Genomic DNA, 24,042 nt, shown 5'->3' with positions numbered 1-24,042 from the left:
GTTCAAATTCTTGCTCTGCCAGTTACTAGCTACTTTCCCTTTCCCTTTCCAAGTCTCAGTCTTATCTCTTAAATGAAGTGGTTGGTCTTTCCTAGCTCTAAATTGAGTCTATAACACCCAGAGTTGTAGTAGAAGTGCAGGAAGTTTCATCAATCCTTTCCACAGATCCAGTGTCAAACAGAAACCACAGTATGACAAGGGAATGTCCTGTTCCCCAGTTACTACCAAGCTCACTATTTCAATTGTGTGAGGCAACACTGCCCCCCGCTGGCCCTGAGCGCTGAGGTTCCTACCGGCTGCCTCTGCCAGGAGGGATGAGACCAGACTCTGGGAGTACCCGGTGATGGGGAACAGATAACGAGGTCTCTCTCCCCACAGAAAGTCACTGGCCATCATCACCATCGCCTTGGTCTTGAGAAACAACATAGGAGCTGCTTCTTGAACAGACATTCATAGTTAATAGCAAGAATTTCAGCACTTGGGCCCACAGTCTCCAGCACAGTCAGATCAAGTATATGGGTGTCATCACCTAGGCTAATGGAAGGGAAGGCAGGGAGGGGCACGATGCAGGAAAACATGGTGAAAAATCAAAAAGCCCTCCTTCCTTAACTGTGCCACAGCGAGATCCAGGCAGGGAGGAGAAGGGCTCGGCGTCACTGCCCCCATCCTGTCAGTCACCTGCTACTTCCAGTTGGCATAAACTGGGGCTGCGGGCCACAAAGAACCAGACTTTTGCGGAAAAGCCTTCCCACTGACTCCTCTCAACCTCGGGACAGGCTTAATCCAGAGAATGCACTTCCGGAAGAGTCAAATACAGAGACACTGACAGGCCCTAGTCTGAAAGAATTAAGGATATTTTGCCTAGTAAAGGCTGGGGAGGGGGTGAAGAGGAGGGTTGGGAGGGTGATGGGGAAGGGAATCAGGAGCAAAGGGTGGAAATGACAGAGAGGCAATCAGGAAAGCCTCTTAACAACTGGAGATCTCCAATGTCTCCTGTTTTGATGGGTGGGAGGGCCTTTCCTTGGAAGGCTTTAAACAGAGGCTGGGATATTATGTACTTGTTGAGTGTGTTCTTTTTGTAAGGTTCTTTTGTGCCCTGGTCTAGATGCAGCGCAGACCCTGCCAGCAACGTAACTCCGTGATCTTAGATCACTTACACATATCCCACTTGGAACTTCCAGGGGACCAGGGATCTCACTTCAATCCCCAGAGTTCTGCTCTGCCCTGAGCATTTGCCCTTCTTTTTTCCCAGCTGCGGGGGGGGGGGGGGGGGGGGGGGGGGGGGAAGATATGTTAGTGGTGCCATCCAGTGGCTAGGATTTGCACAGACATGCTGAGGAGAAGGCTCAAATGCAGATGCAGATCAGACCCAGGAATTAAGACAAGAAAGAGAGTCACAGCTGCTGTTCTACTCATCCTCCTCCATGGGGCTGAATAACCTTCACAAACCCGACAGGTGGCCTTGAGAAGGAGCCACGTGAAGGCACTTAAGTGAGAGTTACCCTGAACAGCTCAGACTTTCTCTCAGCAGCTGATGATGAATCACAATGAGTAAGTCACAGAGAGCATCACAGGGAAAGTCAGAGAAAGAGGGTATAAGTGAAGAGAGTGGTTATAGGCAAACATTCAAAAGTTCACAAAATCAAGGTAAAACTACCACAAAAAAGTGACTTGTTTAAATTTGATCAAAGTTCTTTAAAATCATTATTTTAAAAAAATTAAGGGCTTTTAGGATGACTTCTTTTAGAAGGAGCTTCCTAGGTCTGAGTTTTGAACCATACCCAATTCAACAAGTCAGTTCAATGCTGCACAATGTGCTACAACTCAGGGCAGGATGTATAGGGGAGAGGGCCTGGCTTGAAGGCCGGCTCTGCACTTTGGCCTTTCATTTGTAAAATGGGTATAACATACATATTTATCCCAAGGAAAGAACTTTGTAAACTTTAAAGCACTATTTACAGGTGAGCTATTAGGAGTGCCTACTGTGACACTTCAGTGGAGCCAAGATCACTGGTGGGGTGGTATTCCCTCCCCTGATTAGCTGCAATACACCCCTGCTTTCTCTCCAGGATGATTTTTCTCCTGATCTTTCCACAAATCCTCCTCTCTCCACAGCATCTGCACAGCACAATGGAAGACTTCCTCTAAATATGGATACTTTATAGATGCTTGTGTAATAAAACTGGGCTATTTGCCTCTTTTACTTTCCTTTTACTATGTGACTAGCCCATCTCCTTTTACAGTCCCATGTATCCCTGATTATGTTTTTATGCAATTTTTGTGCATGTGTAGGCCATTGTTGATAATATGCTGCAGCAGCCTATTTATACCCATTATGTATCTTTCTATTGCCCTTTGGGTCACCTGGAATTCTGATTCTTTTGAGAGCTTGACATTCTGTGACTGGCAGCTGTATTCACAAGGAGAATACTGATGTTAAAAAGATGGAGTTTGTGCAGCAGAGAATAGCTTGGGATCACCAAAAGCACTGGATGATTTCCCAAATACACTCCTACTATTACTGAATGCTGGGCTCAGCTGAGGGCCCATCAAAAGCATCTCCTATTATCCCCATCCATGTTATAGCATGTTTAAATCAGGCTTTTTTCTGAAAGTCAGAATGGATCTCCCCAGTAAAACAATTTAAGGCTTTCCATCAGAGCCATCTGATAAAGAGGCTTTGGCTTTGTGGAGGAGTAAGAACTGGCTCAAAAACCATAGGATCAGAGTTCAAATCTCACCTCTGAGACTTCCTGTCTGACCTTGAACAAGTTATGGGCCTCAGCTTCCTTCTCTGTAAAAGGAGAGTTCTGGACAAGGGGAATTCTAACGTTCCCTTCGTTCATAGCAGAATTTGCTGCAGCAAAGTAATGGCAACACACCAGAATCAGCTTGCCTGTGTTATACTCAGCTGTCTGTGATTGGCATTTATGACCTAGTCATTGCCTGATGGCTTCCCCATGATGAATGAAGTGTAAAGCACAGTGCCTTGGGCAGCCTTGTTGGAAACTAGTGGCCAGTTATTTTGGTCTGACAGTGAAGTGAAACATCAGTCAAAGTCCTCTTCAGATACCTCATCAAGGAATAGACATGACCCTAGCTTTTTAGCTTAATGCTGTGGAGAGGGCAAGTGCCAGCAGCTTTCACACTCAGCTGAAAAAGGTACATACAGATAGGACAGGTGACTTTTAAGTTCATGGTTCAACAGCCAGTCCTATTGTGGAGAGGCTCATCACCAGCAAGTCAGCCATTTTTTCTTTTCTTTTTTCTTTTCTTTTGGTTTACAGCAACTCTAAAACATCTAAAGAGGCTGAGGGGAGGAGGAGGAAAGGAGGATGTGATCTATACTGGTTATTGGAGGATGGATCTTGCCTCATAGAATCACAGATACTTTAACATAATGAATGATATAATTAAGGAGTTGTTCTGAGAACATAATCCCCAGTATCATTTTTTTCCTATGAAAAGTGGGGCATAAGGGGAGAAATGTTTGTTCAATTTCACTAAAAACAATGATTCTTGGGGAGGGGTAAGTCTTTACCACCGTGATTGTCATCAAAAAACAGCCCGGGCTTTAAAAGGTTATTCTAAAGTTAATAAAAAATGGTATGAATGTCTCTGCTTGCTACAGGACCATTTATTGCTGGGGAGTGGAAAGTATCACCATCCTTCTTTGTATAGTTTTTTTTTTTTTTTTTTTTTTTTTTTTTTTTTTTTTTTTTATGACTAAGTCACTCAAATCATTCAAAAATTTAAAAAAAAGGCACAAGAGACCTTTTTCAGTAAGCACCTGGACAAGAAGTCAGAAGATCTGGATTCAGTTCTGATCTCTAAAATTCTGGTGAAATTAAAAAGTAATGTTTTATTATATCAAATTTATATTGTCTTGTATTATATCTTTGGGCAAGAATGTAAACTCACATTGATAATGGTTTTTTTTTTTTTTTTCTCCCATGGGAAAATAGAACCCACTTTGTGAAAATTGTTTTATAACATATAGTTTCAAGGAATGCATTAAGGGAGGGAAAAAAAGATGGGAGGAGGTTTCCTGTAACATCATTGATTTTAGTATTTATTGTAGCACAGAAAAAAAACCTCAGATTTTTTCTGGCCCTAGACTAACATACCATCTAATTATTCCCGAGTTATATTCCTTTCTCTAAATATCTCCTTAATCCTGCACTGCCCCTTTCATGACTCCTTCTCCCTGTTCCTAGATTTACTATGTCTGAAAGCTTCCAAGCTAGAAGCTGACATTTTCCTGCTTAATTGATACTTTTCTGCTTATGATCTTAGGGGTTGGAAAACCTTTGGATCCATTTAAGTGTAACTCCTTCCCTCCCTTTCTTTGATCCAGGAGCTGCCAGGACCTAGCCTTGTCCCAGATGTGATGCATGACATGGAAGCTACTATTCCTTCCAAAACTAAGCACTCGCCACCAGAGCTGTCTGAGCTGCAGTATGGGCCCCAGGAGATGGATATCCTTGTAAAGTAAAGATGATCATTCCTTGGGTTCTTGGAGACAGCACTGGCTGTCTCTGGTCCTCACTCCTTAGAAGTCTTGGGAAAGTATTAGTTCTGTCCCCAAAATGAGGAAGATCAGTGGGTGCTACTATTTGGGACATATCAAGGACTCATCAGGAAGCTTCTCTGGTTGTACCTCAAGTCTCACTTATAATCATAGAATCAGAAACTAGGCATATGGAGGTCACCAAGGCTTACATGGAAGTGATAATTTGCCCTGGGTCAGACAACCTCTAAGTGTCAAGAGTCAGAATTGGGATCCAGGCCCTCTGACTCCAATCATTACTCTCTCCATTACTGTGCCATGAAAACTTCTTTAGGTTTCTCCAGTTAAGTCATGTGGCCTTCCTCTTTAGGCCTTTCAATATATCAAATAAAATGGCCCATTGCTTTTAGCACTGATTGAATTATCAAATTCTACTGTAAAGCCTTTTAGTCCCAGCAATGGATTTTTGACAATATTAGACTAGACAACAAAGAATTTGAAAAGCAAATAGCTGAATAGCTGTCCCTGACTACTTCCCCCTGCCCCAATCACATTATACTGCCTCTGAAGCCAAATATAAATTATTTTTGGATTATTCATTTTTAAAATTATCTCTACCACAGTTTTATTCTATTTGTCCAGAACCTGAGAGATAACTGGTTGTTTTGTTTTTTCATATCAAGAGTTGTCTAGTCATTTCTATGGGGTAACCATTTCTTTGGGGTAAATGTGATTCACGAATGAAAATAGTTTCAATGAGCAAGAGATTGTGGTAACAAGCCAAATTCCCAAGGAAGCAGGGACTTTCAGGCAAAACTCTGCCAGCAAGCTGCCCTACACAGAAGAGGAAAAAGGAAGGAAGGAGATGAGATGGGGAATCTCTTCTTTTTTTGTTCCTTCCTTACAGACAGATAATTTGACCTATCTCACCCTTTCAGACAGGAGCATGGGCATTAAATAATAGAACGGAGGATCAAAGATAATGAGCTCAGACACTAGTTTTTTTGCTATTAATAAAGATAACTGCAAATGGAAACACACTCCTAAAATGTTTAACAAAACAGAAGAGACATTACTTCAGAGGAGTCTCACTAAATTACAAAACTTGTCTAAGGAGCCTGAACCAAAGAGGAAAGGATAGAGACTTGCAGGGGCAGCCCTGAGAGGAAAGGGGCCTAATAATGAACTTCAGGAAGGTTTTCTAGCCCCTGGAATCTGGGTTTCATGGAGCTTGAGGTTAATATTGTGGCTTTTATGCCCGGATAACAGAGTGATTTATTGTTTACTGAATGGGGGAGGTGCTCTGCAGACCTATTTCAATAAAACAATGGATTATAAATGCCTCCAGCAATCTGGCAGTAATGGTAATCAACAAAACATGTTGCACTAAATGCTACATAATAAATTGACTGTAATAAACTCATAATTATTCTACTGGCTACATTTCAAAGTTAGCACTAGAAAAATAAAAACACAAGTGTAGGCCCAGCATTCACATCAGAGGGCTCTGGGCTTATCCAATTAGTTTCCAACAGCTGCTCCTGGGGTAGGTGGATACTTGGACCAATGTGAGATGGAGGCATCCACTGAGCTGGAAGGGCTAAATAAAGGTTTAGAATGAAGGCTGGCCCCACTCCCCATCCTGGCCAGTTGGGTGAGTTTATACTGCAAGGAATCCTCCAGTACAGTCAGCTGTGTATAAAAATCTTTTCCCAGGGCCATGCAATGAGCAAAGAACTGTTCTAAATACTCAACAATCTATTATTATACTAATAAGATACAAATTAATAATAGGTCACCTTGTTAGAATGCTTTACACAATAGCCCTCCAAAACAGGTATAGTGTGCCAAGGATTATATCCACATTTTATAGTTAAGGAAAATGAAGGGAACTGATTTGCCTATCAGATCTGGGATTTAAATTCAGGTCTGCTGTCTCTAGACCCAGTCTCCTTCCTTAACACCACAGGACTTTACAGTGTCCAAGTCACTAGGCTGTATTCAGGGAAATGTCATAGGAACCACTGAAGGAAGATTATTATTTTTTTTAAGAGGCAATAAGGCCGTTACGGAATATTAGACTAATTTGGGGTTGGGGGAGGGGAGGTGACACAAACCCAATCCATAGAAAATCTGTAAATATATAAGAGAAAGATGATCAAAGCCATGGTGGTGTCCAGAAATGTGAAGGTGGTGTGAGACAGGCCTGATGGATTTGTGATAAGAGCATTTGAATCTAAACCTTTTCCTTCATAGAGCGGGTATACTACAATGGATCATGGCTGCACCTGTCCCCTTGATTCTGCTGCCTTGGGACTTCTGGAGTGTAGATTCCTACTCAATATGGGAACTAAGTAGGAACTACTCCCTACTTGACCAGCCTTTGGGAATCTATAGCTAACTGAGGATTTTACTGAATTTATCAGAGAGAGAAAAGTTCTGAAAATCACCCTCAAACTGTAGCTCTACCCAAATCTCACAAGTCTGAAGAGTTCAGGGGAAAAATGGGTAATCTATAGGCTTTCTTAATGTAGAGTCCTCTTTCTCTCCTTCCTCCTTCTTTATCATTTCTCTTCAGGATGTCTAAGGCCTTCATCTCAAGCACATCAACTTGGGGCCACACAAGCCTTGTTTCTTTACCAACTGGATCACTAAATAGAAAAGGGGAACAACTTCTAAGGCTTACAATTATGAGGAACTTTATTTCCCAAAACACCTAAATCTTTCCCTTAACATTGGCAGAACCTAGAAGTCATTCAATTTCATATTTCTGTTTTCTAGGCAAAAATAAAAGGACTTTTTACATGAAAATCATTTGATCCAAAGTTCAAAAATCTAAATGGAAAATATAAAATAAAAAAGAAGTGGAAAGGAAGGAAGACTAGAAGTACCAAGATCTCAAACTGCATTACAGAGCAGCAATCATCAAAACAATTTGATATTGATTAAAAAAAAATTAAGAGGTTGATCAGTGGAACAGATTAGTTTCATAAGATACAGAAATAAATGAAACTAATAAACTAGTTTTTGATAAACTCAAATTGGGTATTAGTCTCTGCTAGTCAAATCTCAGCTATCTTTTTTACTGGGTTTTGTCAGATAATAAAGCTTTACCCCAGTAGCTATACAATGCCTTAGTCTAAATAAAATTCCAAATGGATACACAACTTAGATTTTTTTAAAATGTCACACTATGAACAAATTAGAGGAATAAGGTATATTTTTCATATTGATGGTCAAGGTAAGAATTCATGACCACAGGATGAAAAGGATTGTAAAAGACAAACATCAATTCTGATTACATAAAATAAAAAATATTTTTGAACAAATCCAATGTAGCAATTTCCATATATGTATATATGGAAATGATTCAAGCTTATAAAAATGAGAATAATCCCATAATTGATAAATGGTCAGAAGATATGAACAGATATTTTTCAAAGGAAGACATTCAAACTATCAACATCTATGTGAAGAAAAAAAAAAGCTCTAAGTTACTAATTAAGAGAAATGCAAATTAAAGCAATTCTGAGGTTCTACCTTATACCTTTCAGACTGGCAATGTTGGGGAAAAAAAAGAAAATGATATTTGTTAGAAGGGCTGTGGGGAAACAGATACATTAATGCTGGTGGTGAAGCTGTGAAATTGGTCCAGTCATTATGAAAAGTAATATGCCCACAAAGTCCCTTTGACTTAGCACTGAGTTTAACATAAAAGAAAAAAAAAGGAAAATTATGTGTACAAAAATATTTATAACAAATCTTTTTGAATTTATAGAGAATCAGAAACTAAGGGATTACCAAACAACTGGGAAACAGCTGAACAAATTATGGTATATGAATATAAGAAAATACCATCATCATCACTATCATTGTGATCATCATTTACAAGTGCTTATATAGCACCTAAAATGTGCCAAGCATTGTGCTAAGAGCTTCAAAAAAACAAAAACAAAACCCAAATATAATCTCATTTGTTCCTCACAATCACTCCAGGAAGAAGGTATTGCTATTACCTCTAATTTAGTTGAAAAATCTGAGGCAAACAGAAGTTAAATGACTAGTTGATAGTTGTACATCTGGAAGTGTCTGAGGCCAAACCTGAACTCAGGTCTTCCTGCCTCCAGGCTCAGTGCTCTAATCACTGTATCACCTCACTGCCCACCAACCATGATTCCATTGAAGATAAAGCACACCACTGATCTACTCAAGAGAAATGGCAAATTTAAGTTTCAGAGTGGCATATACATTTTTGGATGTGATCAATGTGGAGATTAGTTTTGTTTGACTATGCATTATTTTTCCAATGGGAGAGAAGGAGGGAAAAAATGCCTAACTGGGGAAAGGAGGAGCAAAAAGGAGGGAGGGAGATATTTTAACAGTTCACATTAGGTAATGAAAATCTATTCACATTCATAATATTCAAACACTGCCTCTGATACTTATTATCTGTTGTGACCATGAGCAAACCACTCTCTGAATCTTCAGTCTTAACATGTCTTAAGATGTACAATATCCACCTCATAGGACTGCTGGAGAGTTAAGTGAGTTCTTTAAAAAAAAAAAAAAAAAAAAAAAGCTAAATCAACATTATTTTTTTTAAATAGAAAATAAATGTATTCCTAGCCATTTTACACCCTGACTAGGGAAAACCCAAGGGACCAGAGAATTTGCTTTTAAAATCTCAAGTTGAAGAATTTCTAAAACCTAATTGAAGTCAAGAAAAAAAAGACAAGAATCAATAGTTCTGAGAAAAGCCTGGGCAAAAATGGGTCTTACTGCTTCCTAGAGCTCCCTGGAGCTCTTAGGATACACATTCGCCTTCTCAGGCCCCAGAAAGATGCAGTAATGACGCCAAATGGGTTTGTTTGAATCCAGAATTCAGTTCGGTTTTCGGGAGCCTCACAAAACCCCATGACAGTGTCTTGGCAGAGCTGTGGGGCAGCTGATGTATGTCCCTATTGCTCGAGGACGCATCCACAGCACACTGATGTGACAATATATTTAGAGAATGAAGTTTGGGTTTTGCCACCAAGTAGAATACCAAATGTGGGTTTCTAAAATAACATGATTCATACAGAATGGGGGCCTGTTGGTTTCTTTGCATGACCTTCTAGACAGAGTTAATAACATAAGATTTATGGAAACAGCTGCAGTTTCTGGTAGGCTACATTGATCCTGTCACTTGATGTGCAAAATACAAATTTAAACGAAATACACTGTATAGGAAAACTGAGTTTGTCCAAGTGGGCATTCTGGGTCCAGATTTAATCACAGAAAATTCGAGCTGGAAAGGGCCACAGAGATCATCTAGTCGAGATCAGATTGATAGATTTAGAGCTGGAAGGAACTATTCATCAAATACTTTGCTGTCCTCTTTCAATTGGCACAACCACAGCTTTCACCCTCATTCCTGTTCAATTCCTTAAGTACAAGGACAGTGGCAGTTTTCAGTTCTCTCTACAAAGTTTTTCAAAATCATATTTTAAAGTAGTTGGTGTTTTGCAGTCCAGTTGTCTCACTGTTCATCTTGTTCTTCCTTGGGACCCCCCCCCAACTTGTCAATGCCATATTTTCTTTAAATGTGGAACCTGAACTGAATACTTCAGATATGGTTTGACCAGAAGGATGTTGGATCCTGGCTGCCTCACCTCCAAAACTGAAATTTAACATGGAGACACTAGGGCAAATGAAGTATCAACAATTAGGGTCATATTATCATACAAGAGCACAGATATACAGTGACATATAGTAACACTTAAAGACGCTCTATAAGAATGGAAGAGTAGGGAGGCCCAGCCCTAGGCCCAGTCTAGGCCTATGCAGTCCCTTCCTTTTTTCTGGAGCTCACCTCACTCATGATGAGTTGGAGCTCCTCAGACCGCATATCCTTAGAAGAACTATTAAATTACTTAATTAGTCACTTGTGAGGCAGAGACCAAGAAAACACCATGGCTTCCTATAATGTGTGACAAGGGAGCATTTATGTATAGGATAGATCCAGGGCAAAATGATCAAGAACTTAAGAGTTGACTGTCTCTTGGAATGAAGTTATTTTGGTTCTGAGCCAAAGGTGACATTGTATACACATGTTTTTTGAACAAGGATTCATAAAGAAACAAGCTAAGATTACATTCCCTTTTCAAGGGCTAATGAGGGTCTGTGACAATGACTGGGGGCTCTGTCCAGAACATCTTGCTTACAGCATGGCACTGGGTGATGAGTGAATCAGAAAAATTCCAGATATGGTAGAAAGAAACTCTTCTTTTTGTGCTTTAAACTGTTTCTCCATGCACCCTGAAGATTCCCACCATGAGGTATTATCTTCTTCTGTAACCAGCTGACAGTACATTTTTATCCTAATAGCTTTTAACTCTGAGCAGTTCAGACATGAAGTCTGTTGTATCATTTATCCCTCTATGACACAGCTGCCCAGCAATAAACAGAGACACAGGCTACTCAAATGGAATGAGCTCACACAATAAAAAAGCTGAAAGGCTACCCCATGATGGCTAGTAGCTACAACCCATTTTCAATATACATGGACCAGATTCTATTATGAAGTGCTCTGAGAGGCTGTCCAAATGCCTTTATTGCATTACAATTTTGCTGTGTCAGATGCAACTCAAAAGGAATGGACTCTTGGGACTTCTGAAACTTCATGTTGTTTGAAGACTTTGGATGAGCCATTATTAGTTATCTTTAAAACCATGTTTCCTGGGGCCAGATAGTCGAAGTGGAGAACCTCTAGGGTTAATATTCCACTCATCCCCACTTTGGAGACAGTCAAGGACCAGAAGATGGCTTCAGGATCATGAGGATGAGAGTTAAGAGACCTGCCTCTTTTATCAATGTGTGATGAACCAGCCATGTCACTTTTATGGGCTTTATTCTTGTCTATAAAATGGAGAGCATAATTTCAGCCTTTCCCTTCCTCTTTAGAGCTGTTATGAGGTTCAATAAGATAATAGAAGTGTAAATACTTTGGAAATGAATTGCAAAAAATTGGAAACAAAGTAGATGCCCATCAAATGACAGTAGTATATGAATGTAATGGAATATTACTGTGCTAAAAGAAACAATGAATGAGATGAATATAGATAAGAATGGGAAGACTTACATAGACTTAAGGAAAAATGAAGTAAGAAGAGCCAAGAAAAAGACAACAACATAAAAGGAAAAAAAGACAGGAGAAGATATCTCCCCTAACTCCTATGCAGAAGTGGAAGGTCCACAAGTATGGATCACTACAAGATTTTTCAATATATTGTTTGGTTTTGATGGGATTCCCCCCCACCTTTTTTTTTCTTAAAAAATTATTTACTAGAAATGATGGCTCTCTGGAAGGAGGAAGGAAATGTAAATAATGTAATAATAAGTGATATTTAATAATGTCTAATAATATATTTATTTAATTTTATAATATATTTTAATAAATGATATTATTATTAATAATAATAATTTAATACTATGATAAACTATATTTAAAGTCTTTTTTTTAAAAGAAAGTAATTCTATATCCCAAGAAAGGAGCACTTGGGCAGAGATCTGATGCTGCTAAAAGGTGCCCTCCTTTAGCAGCAGAAAATTTTGGGGACTGCTAAAAGAATTTCCTTCCCCATAATTAAAATATAATAAAAAATGAGTGACACTGCAATTTTCAGTGCACTGTGGCCAGTGAATGAGAAATGAATTTAAAGTTAAAACCTCTTTCCCCCATCTCTCTGATACTGTGCTCTATAGAGGAAGAATCAACTACTGATTCCACCTTTTACTCAGGTTGATAAGAATGAAAAGGATGAAGCACAGAATCCAAGGAATACACATAAACAAAATGTGACTCTAAGATATTATGATAGAATGAAAAGTGACATAAGCAAGGAAGTGGTTCTAAATTGGGAATGGAGATAATGGCGATGGGAGTACTCTTCTTAGCTTTTAGTTTTGCCTTTTTAGTCTGAAGGCCAGAATATATCAGTCCCTTATTCCATGACAGCATCTCAATCTTTCACAAGACTTTCTTGCTCCTTCTGGATCCAGTCCAGCTCTGATTTCCAATGAGCAGTTGTAATTGCATAAAGACAGACAGAAAGTCTGCAGGAAATGAGCAGAATGAAACAGCAACGCTTCTCAAGAGCATGAATAGCAAGAGCTGGGGAGATCTTGCTTTTTGTTAGTATTACTGTAGAATAAATTACGTATCACATAGGAATCTAGAGATTATTCCTCTTCACCAAATCATGGGGCAGCTTCTTTGTGAGGCTGAAGTTTCCCACCTCCTTCTGTTTTCTTCAATAGTCATTTAAATGATAATCACAATTTTAACTTCTGAAAGATGTACCACTTTTAAGGAGGACTCAGAATTGAGTGATTAAATGGAGATCTGAGGAAAATATATTTTGAACATTATCACAGAATTTAGAGGGAAAGACATAGTGTCCCTGTCTTAAATAAGAGACTAATTTCCAGAAGTTCCAGTGGTAAATGGAGAAATTCTTTACACGTCTAGTCAAGAAAACTATGTGAGGACTTAGGTCCCAGGAGGAGGTGTCCATTCTTTGCTTTAGAACTTATGTATTAATTAATTAAATGACTTAGACTTCTGGCATATCCACAAGATAATCAAAATCAGCAATAAACAGCCTTAGGAGGGACTGAGTATATATAAGCAGAATTTATCACTTTGGCTCAAAAAGTCACTGAATCTTGTATTAACAATTCCTAATGAAGGCAACAAACAAAGATAAAAACAAAACCCAACAAACACCAAAGATTCATCAGGCTAAGGACACAAAACATGGGTTTTTCCAGCTACTGATAATGAAAGCCCATGATCATACAATGGGGTGAGTGGTAGGAACAACCAGAATTCCATCATCCAAGAATTCGCTGGGAAGATCATTTGCTGTCTCAGGATCATGGAATTTTAGAAACTAGAAAGTTGGTATCCTCATGCTTCTCAGTCAAACAAGTCTGTACTACCTTTAAAAACTTCCAAAAGTGTGTTAGGAGTATTTAGCCTATCTCAGGCTAAATCATCCTAGTTTTTTCTAACTTTTGAGGAGGAAAGAGGAAGAGTTTAAGAGCCTGTGTTTGTCAGCAACAAGAAGATTTTGCTATGGTCAATTCTAAAGAACATGACTCTTCAACAATGAGGTGATTTAGGCCATTTCTAATAGACTTCCCCCACACACACCGAGGCTGGGGTTAAGTGACTTGCCCAGGGTCACACAGCTAGGAAGTGTTAAGTGTCTGAGACCAGATTTGAACTCGGGTCCTCATGAATTCAGGGCTGGTGCTCTATCCACTGCGCCACCTAGCTGCCCCCTCTAATAGACTTGTGATGGAAAGAATCATCTGCATCCAGAGAAAGGACTGTGGGGGTTGACTGTGGATCACAATATAGCATTTTCGCCTTTTTTATTATTGTTTGCTTGCTTTTTGTATTCTTTTTTACTTTTTTCCTTTTTGATCCGATTTTTCTTGTGCAGCATGATAAATAGGGAGATGTGTATAAAAGAACTGCACATGTTTAACATATATTGGATTACTTGCTTTCTAGGGGAGTAGGTGGGGTAAAGGGAGGGAGAAAAATTTGGAATACAGAATTTTGGAAGGATGAATGTTGAAAACTATCTTTGCATAAATTTTAAAAAGCTATTATTTTAAAAAAAAGCCTGTGTAATGGGAGAAGAGGAAGATTTGGAAGAATCAAAAAATACATGTTCATCATGATGGCCATCTAATAATCAGGCTATTTTTCTCCCGGGAAAGACCATTCAGGCACTCATAACATACATGTGTCTCTCCTATCTGTAAATCTCTCCAACCTTGAAACCTATTGAATTAATACTACATAATGGATATGGGAAAGAATACTGGATATAGAATATATGAATAGCAAAATCTCAGTCCCTCTCCACCCCTCCCCCCAAACCAAACCAAACCAAACCAAACCAAAACAAAAAAAAACCCTGCTGCTTTGAAATCTTTTATTCTTCAATGTGCATGCTAGCTGAGTATGGTCTATGCCTGTTTCATACTTGAGAACTGAGAACAGCCTTAGTTTTGGTCTTGGGAATAGACTCAGCACAGTATTGGCTACTAAAAGATGCAATAAATTATGTGTTAGACTTGTTACTAACGCACAAAAAGGGGACATTCCAGAATTCCCCTTTTTTGTGTGAAAATAATCTGTGGGAAATCTAACACTTGGTCCTAAGCATGATGTCTGTGAACCTAAGTGTAGCAGTAAAGGAGGCTGGGGCAATGTCAAAAGTGGTTTTCACGTGCTCTTGGACCATTGCAGAGCTTGCCTCTCTGTAACGAGGCACTCGCCACCAAAGGATGGGAAACTAGGGTCCTTGGTCCTCCATTCACTCTATATACTTACCACAGGTCTCCATCTTGAATCGTCTTGTCATTTGGGGCTCCAGCATGTCCATAGTGTAAGACAGCAGCATTCTCTCCACTTAAAAAAAGGACAAAACAAGGCTTGTCACCTTACTGTATATGCATGGAAATGGCAGTGGGGGAGGGACAGGCAACAGAAAGATGCTCGGGAATTTAAGTTGGGAAATTAGGAAAAAAAAAAAAAAAAGATCACTGATGATTGGCCATACCCAATCATTTCATTTTGGCTAGAAATTTCTTATGATGTACTTGGATCTACTAAAGGGAGATTATTTACAGAAAAGAGGGCTCAGAAAGACTTGTATCCTAGGCATTGGTCAAACATGCTTTTATTGGATTATAAAAATGTTCTATTAGTGATGTCTCATGCTCTTTTTAATGGAAATTTGCCTCTTCCCAGGATGTGCACAACCTGAATCCAGTATTTTACAAATGACAAAATTAAGACACAAAGACTTTCTCTATACCATGCTAAACAAGGAAATAGGGGAGCAAAGTTGGTCACCAGACTTCCTCAATGTTGTTGACAACAGGAAAAATGTAGATCCCAAAGATGTCCAATTTCCTGATGTGAAGCAGAGAAGAGAGTATTTGGGGGGAGACCATAAGGCTCTATTCTGATTCCTGAGAATTTAGTGAGAGAAAACTTCTCTGAGGAGAGAAAGGAAGAAGAATCCTCAGGGACTGCTTGGTTTTGACTTTTCAAGGAAAAAAGGGAACAAGAAGCTGTTGGATTGGCTACTGCAGCAAAGAACCTGGGGGCTGTTCTGTCATGTGAAAGTTCCCCCCAATCATTTATGCCTCTTTGGAAAAAAATAAAAAAGAGAACTTTTAAGTCTGTTGAAAAAAAAATCACCTGTGTGTAATATTTATGGCCCCTTTCAGGAGGCACAGGAATCATAAAAGTAGAAATAATGATTTTTCTCTCTATCCACCAGAGTAGAAAATTTCCAAGGACTGAGATGTTCAAATGTATTATTCATATACGGAAGACTTCCACCTCAGCAGAGACCTAACTGGTTACATCCAGGCTGGGCCAGAGGACACTTTGGGCCAACAGAAATAGCAGCTATATGTGTTGGTTGCAGCACAGAGCTGGAAGGGGGCAGGTATTGCTGCTTGTGCTAAGATAGCATACCAATGTTTCTACCTATATAGCTGCAATATTTAAGCAAGATAGTCAATGCATCCTTTGCTGGTCGATGAAAGACTCTCATAATACTGTCTATAGATATAGAATAAATAAGTAGAAGGGGGAGTGGGAAGGGAACAGAAAAAAGGCTCTAGTGGCAATGAGGCTACTATGGTTTGGGATATCCATTTTCCCTTATCAGTATTTGCTGGTATAACTCCTGTTCTAACATTTTTATGTATCTGTAGTTACACTCCTGAGCTGCCCTGGAGTCTGGGTACAGTGACCATCATTAGGGATTTGGCTTGTGAGGACCCTGGCAGACCTTATTGGAACCTTTGTAATTTATGTCTTCCTCCACATCCCCACATTCCCTACCTGGGAAGGTAGGTAAATCTTTGGCAGCTGAGCAGAGCTATGGAGCAACAAGGAGCACTGCTCAATAACTTACAATAATACTAGCCATTAGTCTTTGTTTACAGCCAGTTTCTTCCTTGCCATTTCCCCTTATGTTTAGCCACTTTTGCCATGAAGACTCATTTCAAGCAGGCCAGCCCCAATCCCTCCCTGGCCACAGCCCCAGCTTCAGTTTCTAGGAAGGCGTCTCTGCTTGTCTCCTGAATCTGTGTCCATCATTATGGCCCCACCAGTTTTCAGCAGCCTGTCTTGATCGCCAGTGTCTCTTTACCACCACCTGCTGGCCTCTTTCTACCTAGCTGGAGAGACTTGGCTGGAGAGGATGCTATACAGCGTGGCTGGATGAGGGAGGCACTACAGGTAATCCAGGAGACCACGCAATCACTTAGTGCTCATTGTGTGTGCATGTGCTATCTGCTTAGCTAGATCCTAAACTCAGCATGGACAGGGATTATGTCACTTTTGTCTGGCCATTATACTTATCCCTCACTGGACAGAACATTTAACAAGTGATCAGGAGCTACACCGCCAGGGCTGACTGACTGATTCATTATTTCTGATTTCCCTTTAAGACACTTTGGAGAGGTTTCTTCATTTTAAACTTTGAGGCTCTGGGATTTTTCCAGGAAATCCCTGGACCTACTATTTTAGAGTTTGGGTCTGAACTTACTTCCTTTTCACTAAAGTCATCATAGTGAGCACTATTCATTACTCAATGAAATGATTCCAACTTGTCTTTAAGAACCGTCTTCCTCTATTTTCTAACCCAAAGCCATCCCTTAGGCCTGGCCCCATGTCCAAAACTGAAGAAATAAAGCTCTCTATTGCCTATCTGAAATCCCAGTAGCCAAGAATGGGGCTAATTCTGCTTTTCATCTCATACTGGGTCCTTAATTTTTCAAACTAAAATGATTGATTTTTTTATTCTAAAAACTTGGCAAGTAGGCAAGAAAGCCAGCATGTACAGTAGACCTGACATGTTTGATGCCTCTTTTGGAACAACAAGGAAATGTGAGTAGCTTCTGTCTTCCCCTCCAGAGTGGTTATGAATGAGGTTTCCTGATGCAGACATGCACCATTCCCCCCATGAGAAAGCACGATGGATAACCTCAGGCATCAGTCTTAGTACCCAGCATCATACCTGACAGGTATGATTTGTTGGGGGGAGGGGAGCAGGAACCAGGAGGGAGCCTGTTATTTCCTGGTGAAGGAGGGGATAAGAAGGGCTGCATGAAAAAAGACTCATAAGGGAAGGAACAATATCCATCTTCCAACATAAGGAAACATTTTTATTCTCAGCAACAAGGCAAACAGGGGCACAGGGGAGCTCACCTAAAAAAAAAAAAGATCTCCTTGAGAATTGGGGGACTTGATCTTTACTTCTGAAATACTTTGACCTACTCAGTGACCTATTTTTAGTCTCTGCATGCCATTCTGTCTTCCCTATTGTTATTCCCTAGGTCTATGAAACATCAAGGTAAAAGATGGGTGGAAACCTCAGGTTTTACTGTCCCTCCCACTTTGATGCCCACTTGTTCTGTCAGAGCTCGGTGTTCCAGTCAGGCATATGGGATTACTGACTGGCATCTGCCCACCCAACCCTTCAGATGCCAGTCTATCTGAGACAAAATCTGCTTTTTCTAGCCAGCTGATCTGGACACTGCTTCTGGGGCCAAGGGAAGCCCACAGCTTTGGCGCTCAGATATGAAAATTAAGAGGACAAGGCATTGTTCAGCCTTAGAGTGGCGCTAGCCCTTCATTTCTGATAATGAGGGCTTAAAAGGAGAAAATAAGACCTAATTAAAATCTACAGATAATCCTAAATCTCACTGTAATCAAATCTGCCTTGTTAATAAGGATTAAAATGGACTAAATCAAGTCTCATTCCTTCTGTCCCTGTGCCTCCTCTAATAAGGGGCTAATAGTCAGGAAAGGGTCAAAAGGTGGGGAAAAGGATGAAACACAAAAGACTAGGGAAAACTAACTCAGATAATTAGTCCTAGAATAATTAAGAATTCACTCTAGTGAATCCCTAAAGACAATTCTAGAAGACACTGTTCCGGCCAAGGCTGGTCTTGCTCTAATGGTACTCTGTACTCTGGGGGTTGTGAGCAGCTGATGGGTGAAGGAAGGGAATGTAAGGACTGGGAAGTAGGGGAGTTGTTATGATTTTTGGAGGTCCTGTGGGGTCTGAAGACTTTTTTCACTTTATCTTCTTTAAGCTGTTTTAAAAAATGAGACAGAAAATTACATGAAACATATCAGGAATTTTTGGAGCCCCTATTACAGTAGTGTCACGGTGCCCAACAACACTGCTGAATAATGGAAACAGCATCCAGGTGACATGCATTATATAATTTTACAAGCAACTTATGCTTGTAAAATGTAATTGCTTACAAATCATGCTGTTACAGAATGGGCGTCAGTAATGAGCAGCTTGTACAAACGCTCCTGATTTCTGTTCAGAAAATAGGCGCATGTGTATTTCCATGTGTGTGACTGAGTGCACGTGGTTTTTATAGGTAAGATTGTATTTCTATGCATGTACATGCATATGTGACTATGGCTGAACAGGTATGACATGAGAAAACATATGTGCATATGTGAATACAAAGAATGCTCCATATATTTGTGTGAATATGTGATGGAATGTGTGTGATATAATTGTGTTTGTGGGCACATATATGCCTGGGTGTGTGTGTGTGGTTCATTATCACATATGAGTGTTCATAAGTACATCTGTACTGTGCATGTGTCAGTCAGTCAAGCCTTTATTAACACCTACTATGTGTCAGGCTCCACGTGCTGGGGATAGAAAGAAAGGCAAAAAACAGCCCTTCCTTTCAAGGAATTCACACTCTAGTGGGGGGAGAACACATAAATCCAAGGATGTACAAATGTAATACAGCTACTGGGGGATAATATCAGAAGACAATATACATATATACCCATATGTGTGCCGCGGCATAGTCTCAAGCTGTGGTCAGAGATAACATAAGATGGATCCTTCTAAAGCCATCGTGATGTGTGAAGTAGCAGATGCTCAGGCCTGAAAAAGGCCAGAGGTACCAGCTTTAGGAGCATCCGTGTGGGCTGACTGCATCTCTTTCCCTCAGCCACAAATGGGGAAGGGGGTCATATTTCCTTCGAAAGTCTTAGTTCCTCCCTGCATAGGGCAGGGACCCCCCTGCCATGAGGAGTGGGAGAAAGAGTGGCATTTCTCCCTCAGTTGGCAGGAGGAGGAGAGAAGAATTAAGCCTAAAACAAGAATCATGGGCGCACCATCTGAGGAGGGTGCAGACTACACAACCTCTCTTCCCACCCCCCCATCCAGCTCATTGGTCAGTAATAGTCTAAAGTGAACGTGTGCCTAGAAACAAGAGCAAATGTTAACTTCTGGGCACTGGCCTCTGCCTTGGATTTCTCTGAGGAGTCTGAAGTAATGTGTGCAAAAAAAGGACATGTCTCTGTGTCTTTTCTGCGTCATCTATGGCTTCCATTCTTCTAGCGACTACTCCATGGCTAATTGGCAGCTGTCCACCACAGCATAGCAGGAGAAATGTCACCTTGCTCTGTGTTCCTGGCCAGGGCCCCAACCTCATCCTCTGCTGTCCCAAGGTCCCAGAGCAGAACCTGCTTCTACGACAGCTCCCTTTCCACAGCACTAACTACCACAGCCCCAAACTAACCAGGAGGGAAATAGAAGATAGAGAGGATGGCTGCTGTGCGAGCCACAACAGAAACACTTCTCTCCTCACTAGGTCCAGGGACACCTGGTCCCAAAGTCACAACAGACTTTCCTGATGCCCTTTTAACTGAGAGTGATCGAATCTCAAGATTTCCTGGACTGCTTCATTTCACATTCTACTTTGTATCACATGTGTCTATATATATTGCATTTTTACCATATTAGACTAAAAGCTCCTTTAAAAGCAGTCCTTCTTCATCTGGATTGCCAACACTCAACTGAAGGCTTTAGACCCAGTAAGTATTTAATAAATATTTATTGAATTAGGTTGAAATTCTGTTCTGGAGGTTGAAGAGGCTATGCTAAAGGGAACTCACTGACTTGCAGTGCTGCCGCCTTCTGCCTGGGGTGGCATTAGGCAAATAAAGCTGATGGAGCTTTGAGAATGACCGTATGTATATTATTGTTCAGTGCCCACGTCTGGCAGACGAGCTTTACTGAACAGCCCAATTTCCTTCCTCTCCAATAATGCCGTCTACCAAATAAACAAACAATGAAACCAAGCCCTTCGAAATCATGTGCCATGTCCCCAATCATAAGGGCTTGAGGGAATCTGCTGGATTCCCAATGCAGACAGCTGGACTCTGTGTGGAGACACAGAATGAACACTATCTCAGACTCTCTCTGGTCCCTGTGAATAGTGACTACTTTCCTCAAGACTAAACACAGGCCATTCCAGCTAAAAGCCTGACCCGGGAATAGGGCAAAGCAAATCGTTTTGAGGGCTGGACTTCATTCTTACCTGCCACAGATGCATGTGTAGGAACTATGGCGCATCCCACCACGGGAATAGCAGTAGTGTTCAAACAGGCTGCATTGGGGAAGAAAAAAAGGTGGTTAGTCTTTGATCCCACAAAGCCAATTAACACTGAAAATAGTTATGGCAGTCTTGCCCTGCATAGCATGGGGAGTATCTCTGATGATCTACAAGCCTGCTCTTCTCTACCTCTAATCCCATGGGCCTGAAATCCCACCCACCCACCTACTCAGTTATACACACACACACACACACACACACACACACACACACACACACACACACACACAAACAAGAGTCTGAACCAGATCCTCCAACTCTTTAATCGGAAAAATTGCCAGGAAATGTTGCCATAATCCAGAGCTCCCCCTGACTCTTAATGCCCTTAATATCAGATTTGTAAAAGCCCCCAGACACTCCTGATGCCTTTGGCAATACAAAAGAATAAGAGTTGTTCGAAACCATCCCCGCTAGTTCCTTCTGGAAAGAGGCCAGAGCATCCCCTCCTTCCCTCTGGAGATGCTGCCAGCCCCTGCAGCAGCTTCCTGCTGGAGGAGCTGTTTCGCCTCAGAAGTCCTTGAAGCATCTATTTCTATCTTCCCAAAACTGCACCATCAAAGCCGTTGTAGGAGATTTACAGGCAGATGCCCATAAAACCCAATTAATGATGGATTAGGGGTTTTCAGAGCCAGGCCCAGGAGGGATCTCTTTCTTCATTGGGAAATATAATCTTTGGCAATCAAGTCTCTTTAAATACTAAAGAATTTTAGAAAATTTATCCTTTTAATATTAAAAATGCATTTTTTTATACTAACAGTGATTGTCATAGCTATTAAAGTTTACAAGTTTCATGCTTCTGTCCTCTGGTTATACCAGGCTAGGGATGGGGATGTACATCTTTCAAAGGGCATCTGAGAAATTACTTAACAATAAAACAACAAGCAGTAACAAACACTTTATTGCTGCTCCAAATAACACACTGATTCACTTCTGTCAGACCTGTTAATAGCAGGCCCTGCTACCAAACAAAGGGAGGGGATACTAGGGCTTTTCTAGAGAATGAGGAACATATTAAGAGAAGGCTTATCTTTTCTCTAACACCTTTTACACTTTTCTCTGGGAGAGACCAGTGGCAGCTCCCTTCTGGTACAGAGTCTAGGACTATGTGAACAAGACAAATAAGCCTGTCCCAATCTATCAAGGAAGTGGCTCATGGCAGGAAGAAAAAGAAGAGAGGAGAGGCAGAGGGGAAAGACAGAAAAAGAGAAAGGGGGGGGGGGAAGAGAGACAGAGAAAGGGGTAGGGAAGAGAGAGAAGGGAGAAGGGAAGGAGAGGGGAGAAAGAGAAGGGAAGGAAGAAAGGAAGGAGGAAGAGAGAGATAGAAACGAGGAAGGGGAGAGAGAGAGACAGAGAAGGAAACAGAGACTGCAAGATACAATGTGAGAGAGAAAGGGGAGGGGAGAGAAGGGAACAAAAGAAAGAAAGAGAAGGGGAGAAGGGGAAGTTTCTTCCTTTAGAAGACTGGTAACAGATTAGAAAGATCTTTTGAGCTCTCTGACCTTCCAATCTTTATCTTTTTAAAATACAAGCAAACATTCAGCTTAATCATGATTTTATAGTAGAATTTATTGAACTGGTAATGAACATCCTTTTAAAAATTGCTTTAAAATATATTTTATTGATTTTTTTTTAACATTGCTATCACTTCTCAATGATTCTTCCTCCAATGAACTTTGCCCTTTTAAGAAATATAGTTAAGGAAACCAAATCAACACATTGACCATGTCTGAAGTCTATACCTCATTCTGCATCCTGTCTCTGATAAGAAGTGGAAAACATATTTTACTTTCAGCGCTTTGAAGTCACAATTATATCCCTCATTTCCAATTAGATGTTAAGAAGGGAAATAGAAACGAAACAAGACACTCTCCCAAAGACTAGGCTTAGGTCAAGACTTTTTGTTCCCCTTCCAAAAAAGAACAAATAGAATGAGTTCCAGCCTAGGTCCTTGGGAAACTTTCCATGAAAATAGTACTATGTGTTTTGTGCCTAACCTTGAAGTAGGTGATGAGGGAGATGCCAAAGAAAATGAAGACCCTGTTCTCATTTCCCTCTGATCAGGGAGGCTCAGAGTTTAGTTTGAGAGAGAAGATGACGACACACATACACTCCCTATTTATGCCACAGAATCACAGGATTTCTGAGGTTGAAGCAACCATCTGGTCCGATCCAAACTTGGGAACGAATCCCCAGGACAACATAGGAGGCACATGGCCAATCAAATACCAAACATGCAATTTTCAAGGACCTACTATACTAGCACAGTGCTAGATGTTGGGGGCACAGAGTTACAAATGAAACACTGTCCTCAAAGAGCTTACATTCTGTTGGGGACACCCCATACTCACATGTAAGTATATACAGATTACAAAATAAAGATAAAATCATTAAATACAAGGGAGTTAGAAGTAAGGACATTAGCAGTTAGGAGAAATCAGTCTCATCTCCACCTCTCAGAATTTTTATGTTCTTTCAAAGTTCAGCTTGGTCGTTCCCCACGCCCCCCACTCATAACTCTTTCCCTCTCACCTCATATGATCTTTATCTGTATACTTGTAGTACCTTCTAGTCAAATATAAACTGCTTAGGAGCAGGAGTGATTTTTTTTTTTCCATCTCCATATCCTGTCTTTTTTATTTGGCACAGTAATATGCACATGGCTGGCACTTAAAAAATGTTTATCCAATTGAACCAAACCTTTTTGAATACTGGAGGAAGCAGTCCAAAGAAGAGACTGCCTAGGCAGGAAGGCTAAGCCCCGAAGACAACATATACATACAAAAGTGACAATACCAGCCAGATTTCAGGTTAAGTACCATGATTAGAGGCAAAGATAATCAGCTCTAAAGGAGTTCTCTTAGGCAACTAGATGACTCGGTGGATATAGCGCTGAGTCTGAAGATAGGAAGACCTGACTTCAAACTCAGCCTTAGTAGTTTGTAAGATACTTACTAATTATGTGACCTTAATAAGACACTTAATCTCTGTCTGCCTTAGTTTTCACA

General features: G+C 40.5%; 1 protein-coding gene across 1 annotated transcript in view; it reads right to left on the bottom strand.

Moving 5' to 3' along the window:
* PEPD (peptidase D) overlaps positions 1-24,042 on the bottom strand; it is a 253,098-nt gene that overhangs the window by 47,604 nt on the left and 181,452 nt on the right. The window contains exons 10-11 of the mRNA XM_074293218.1: positions 20,963-21,031; positions 14,904-14,981 (exon numbers count right to left, since the gene is read on the bottom strand). Coding sequence (XP_074149319.1) covers positions 14,904-14,981; positions 20,963-21,031 — 147 coding nt within the window. The remainder of the gene's footprint in view (positions 1-14,903; positions 14,982-20,962; positions 21,032-24,042) is intronic.

This window comes from Sminthopsis crassicaudata, chromosome 2, assembly GCF_048593235.1.
Source record: "Sminthopsis crassicaudata isolate SCR6 chromosome 2, ASM4859323v1, whole genome shotgun sequence".
Classification (NCBI taxonomy): Eukaryota; Metazoa; Chordata; class Mammalia; order Dasyuromorphia; family Dasyuridae; genus Sminthopsis; species Sminthopsis crassicaudata.
The sequence above is the reverse complement of the archived record's forward strand: the minus strand, read 5'-3'. Positions and strand labels throughout refer to the sequence as shown.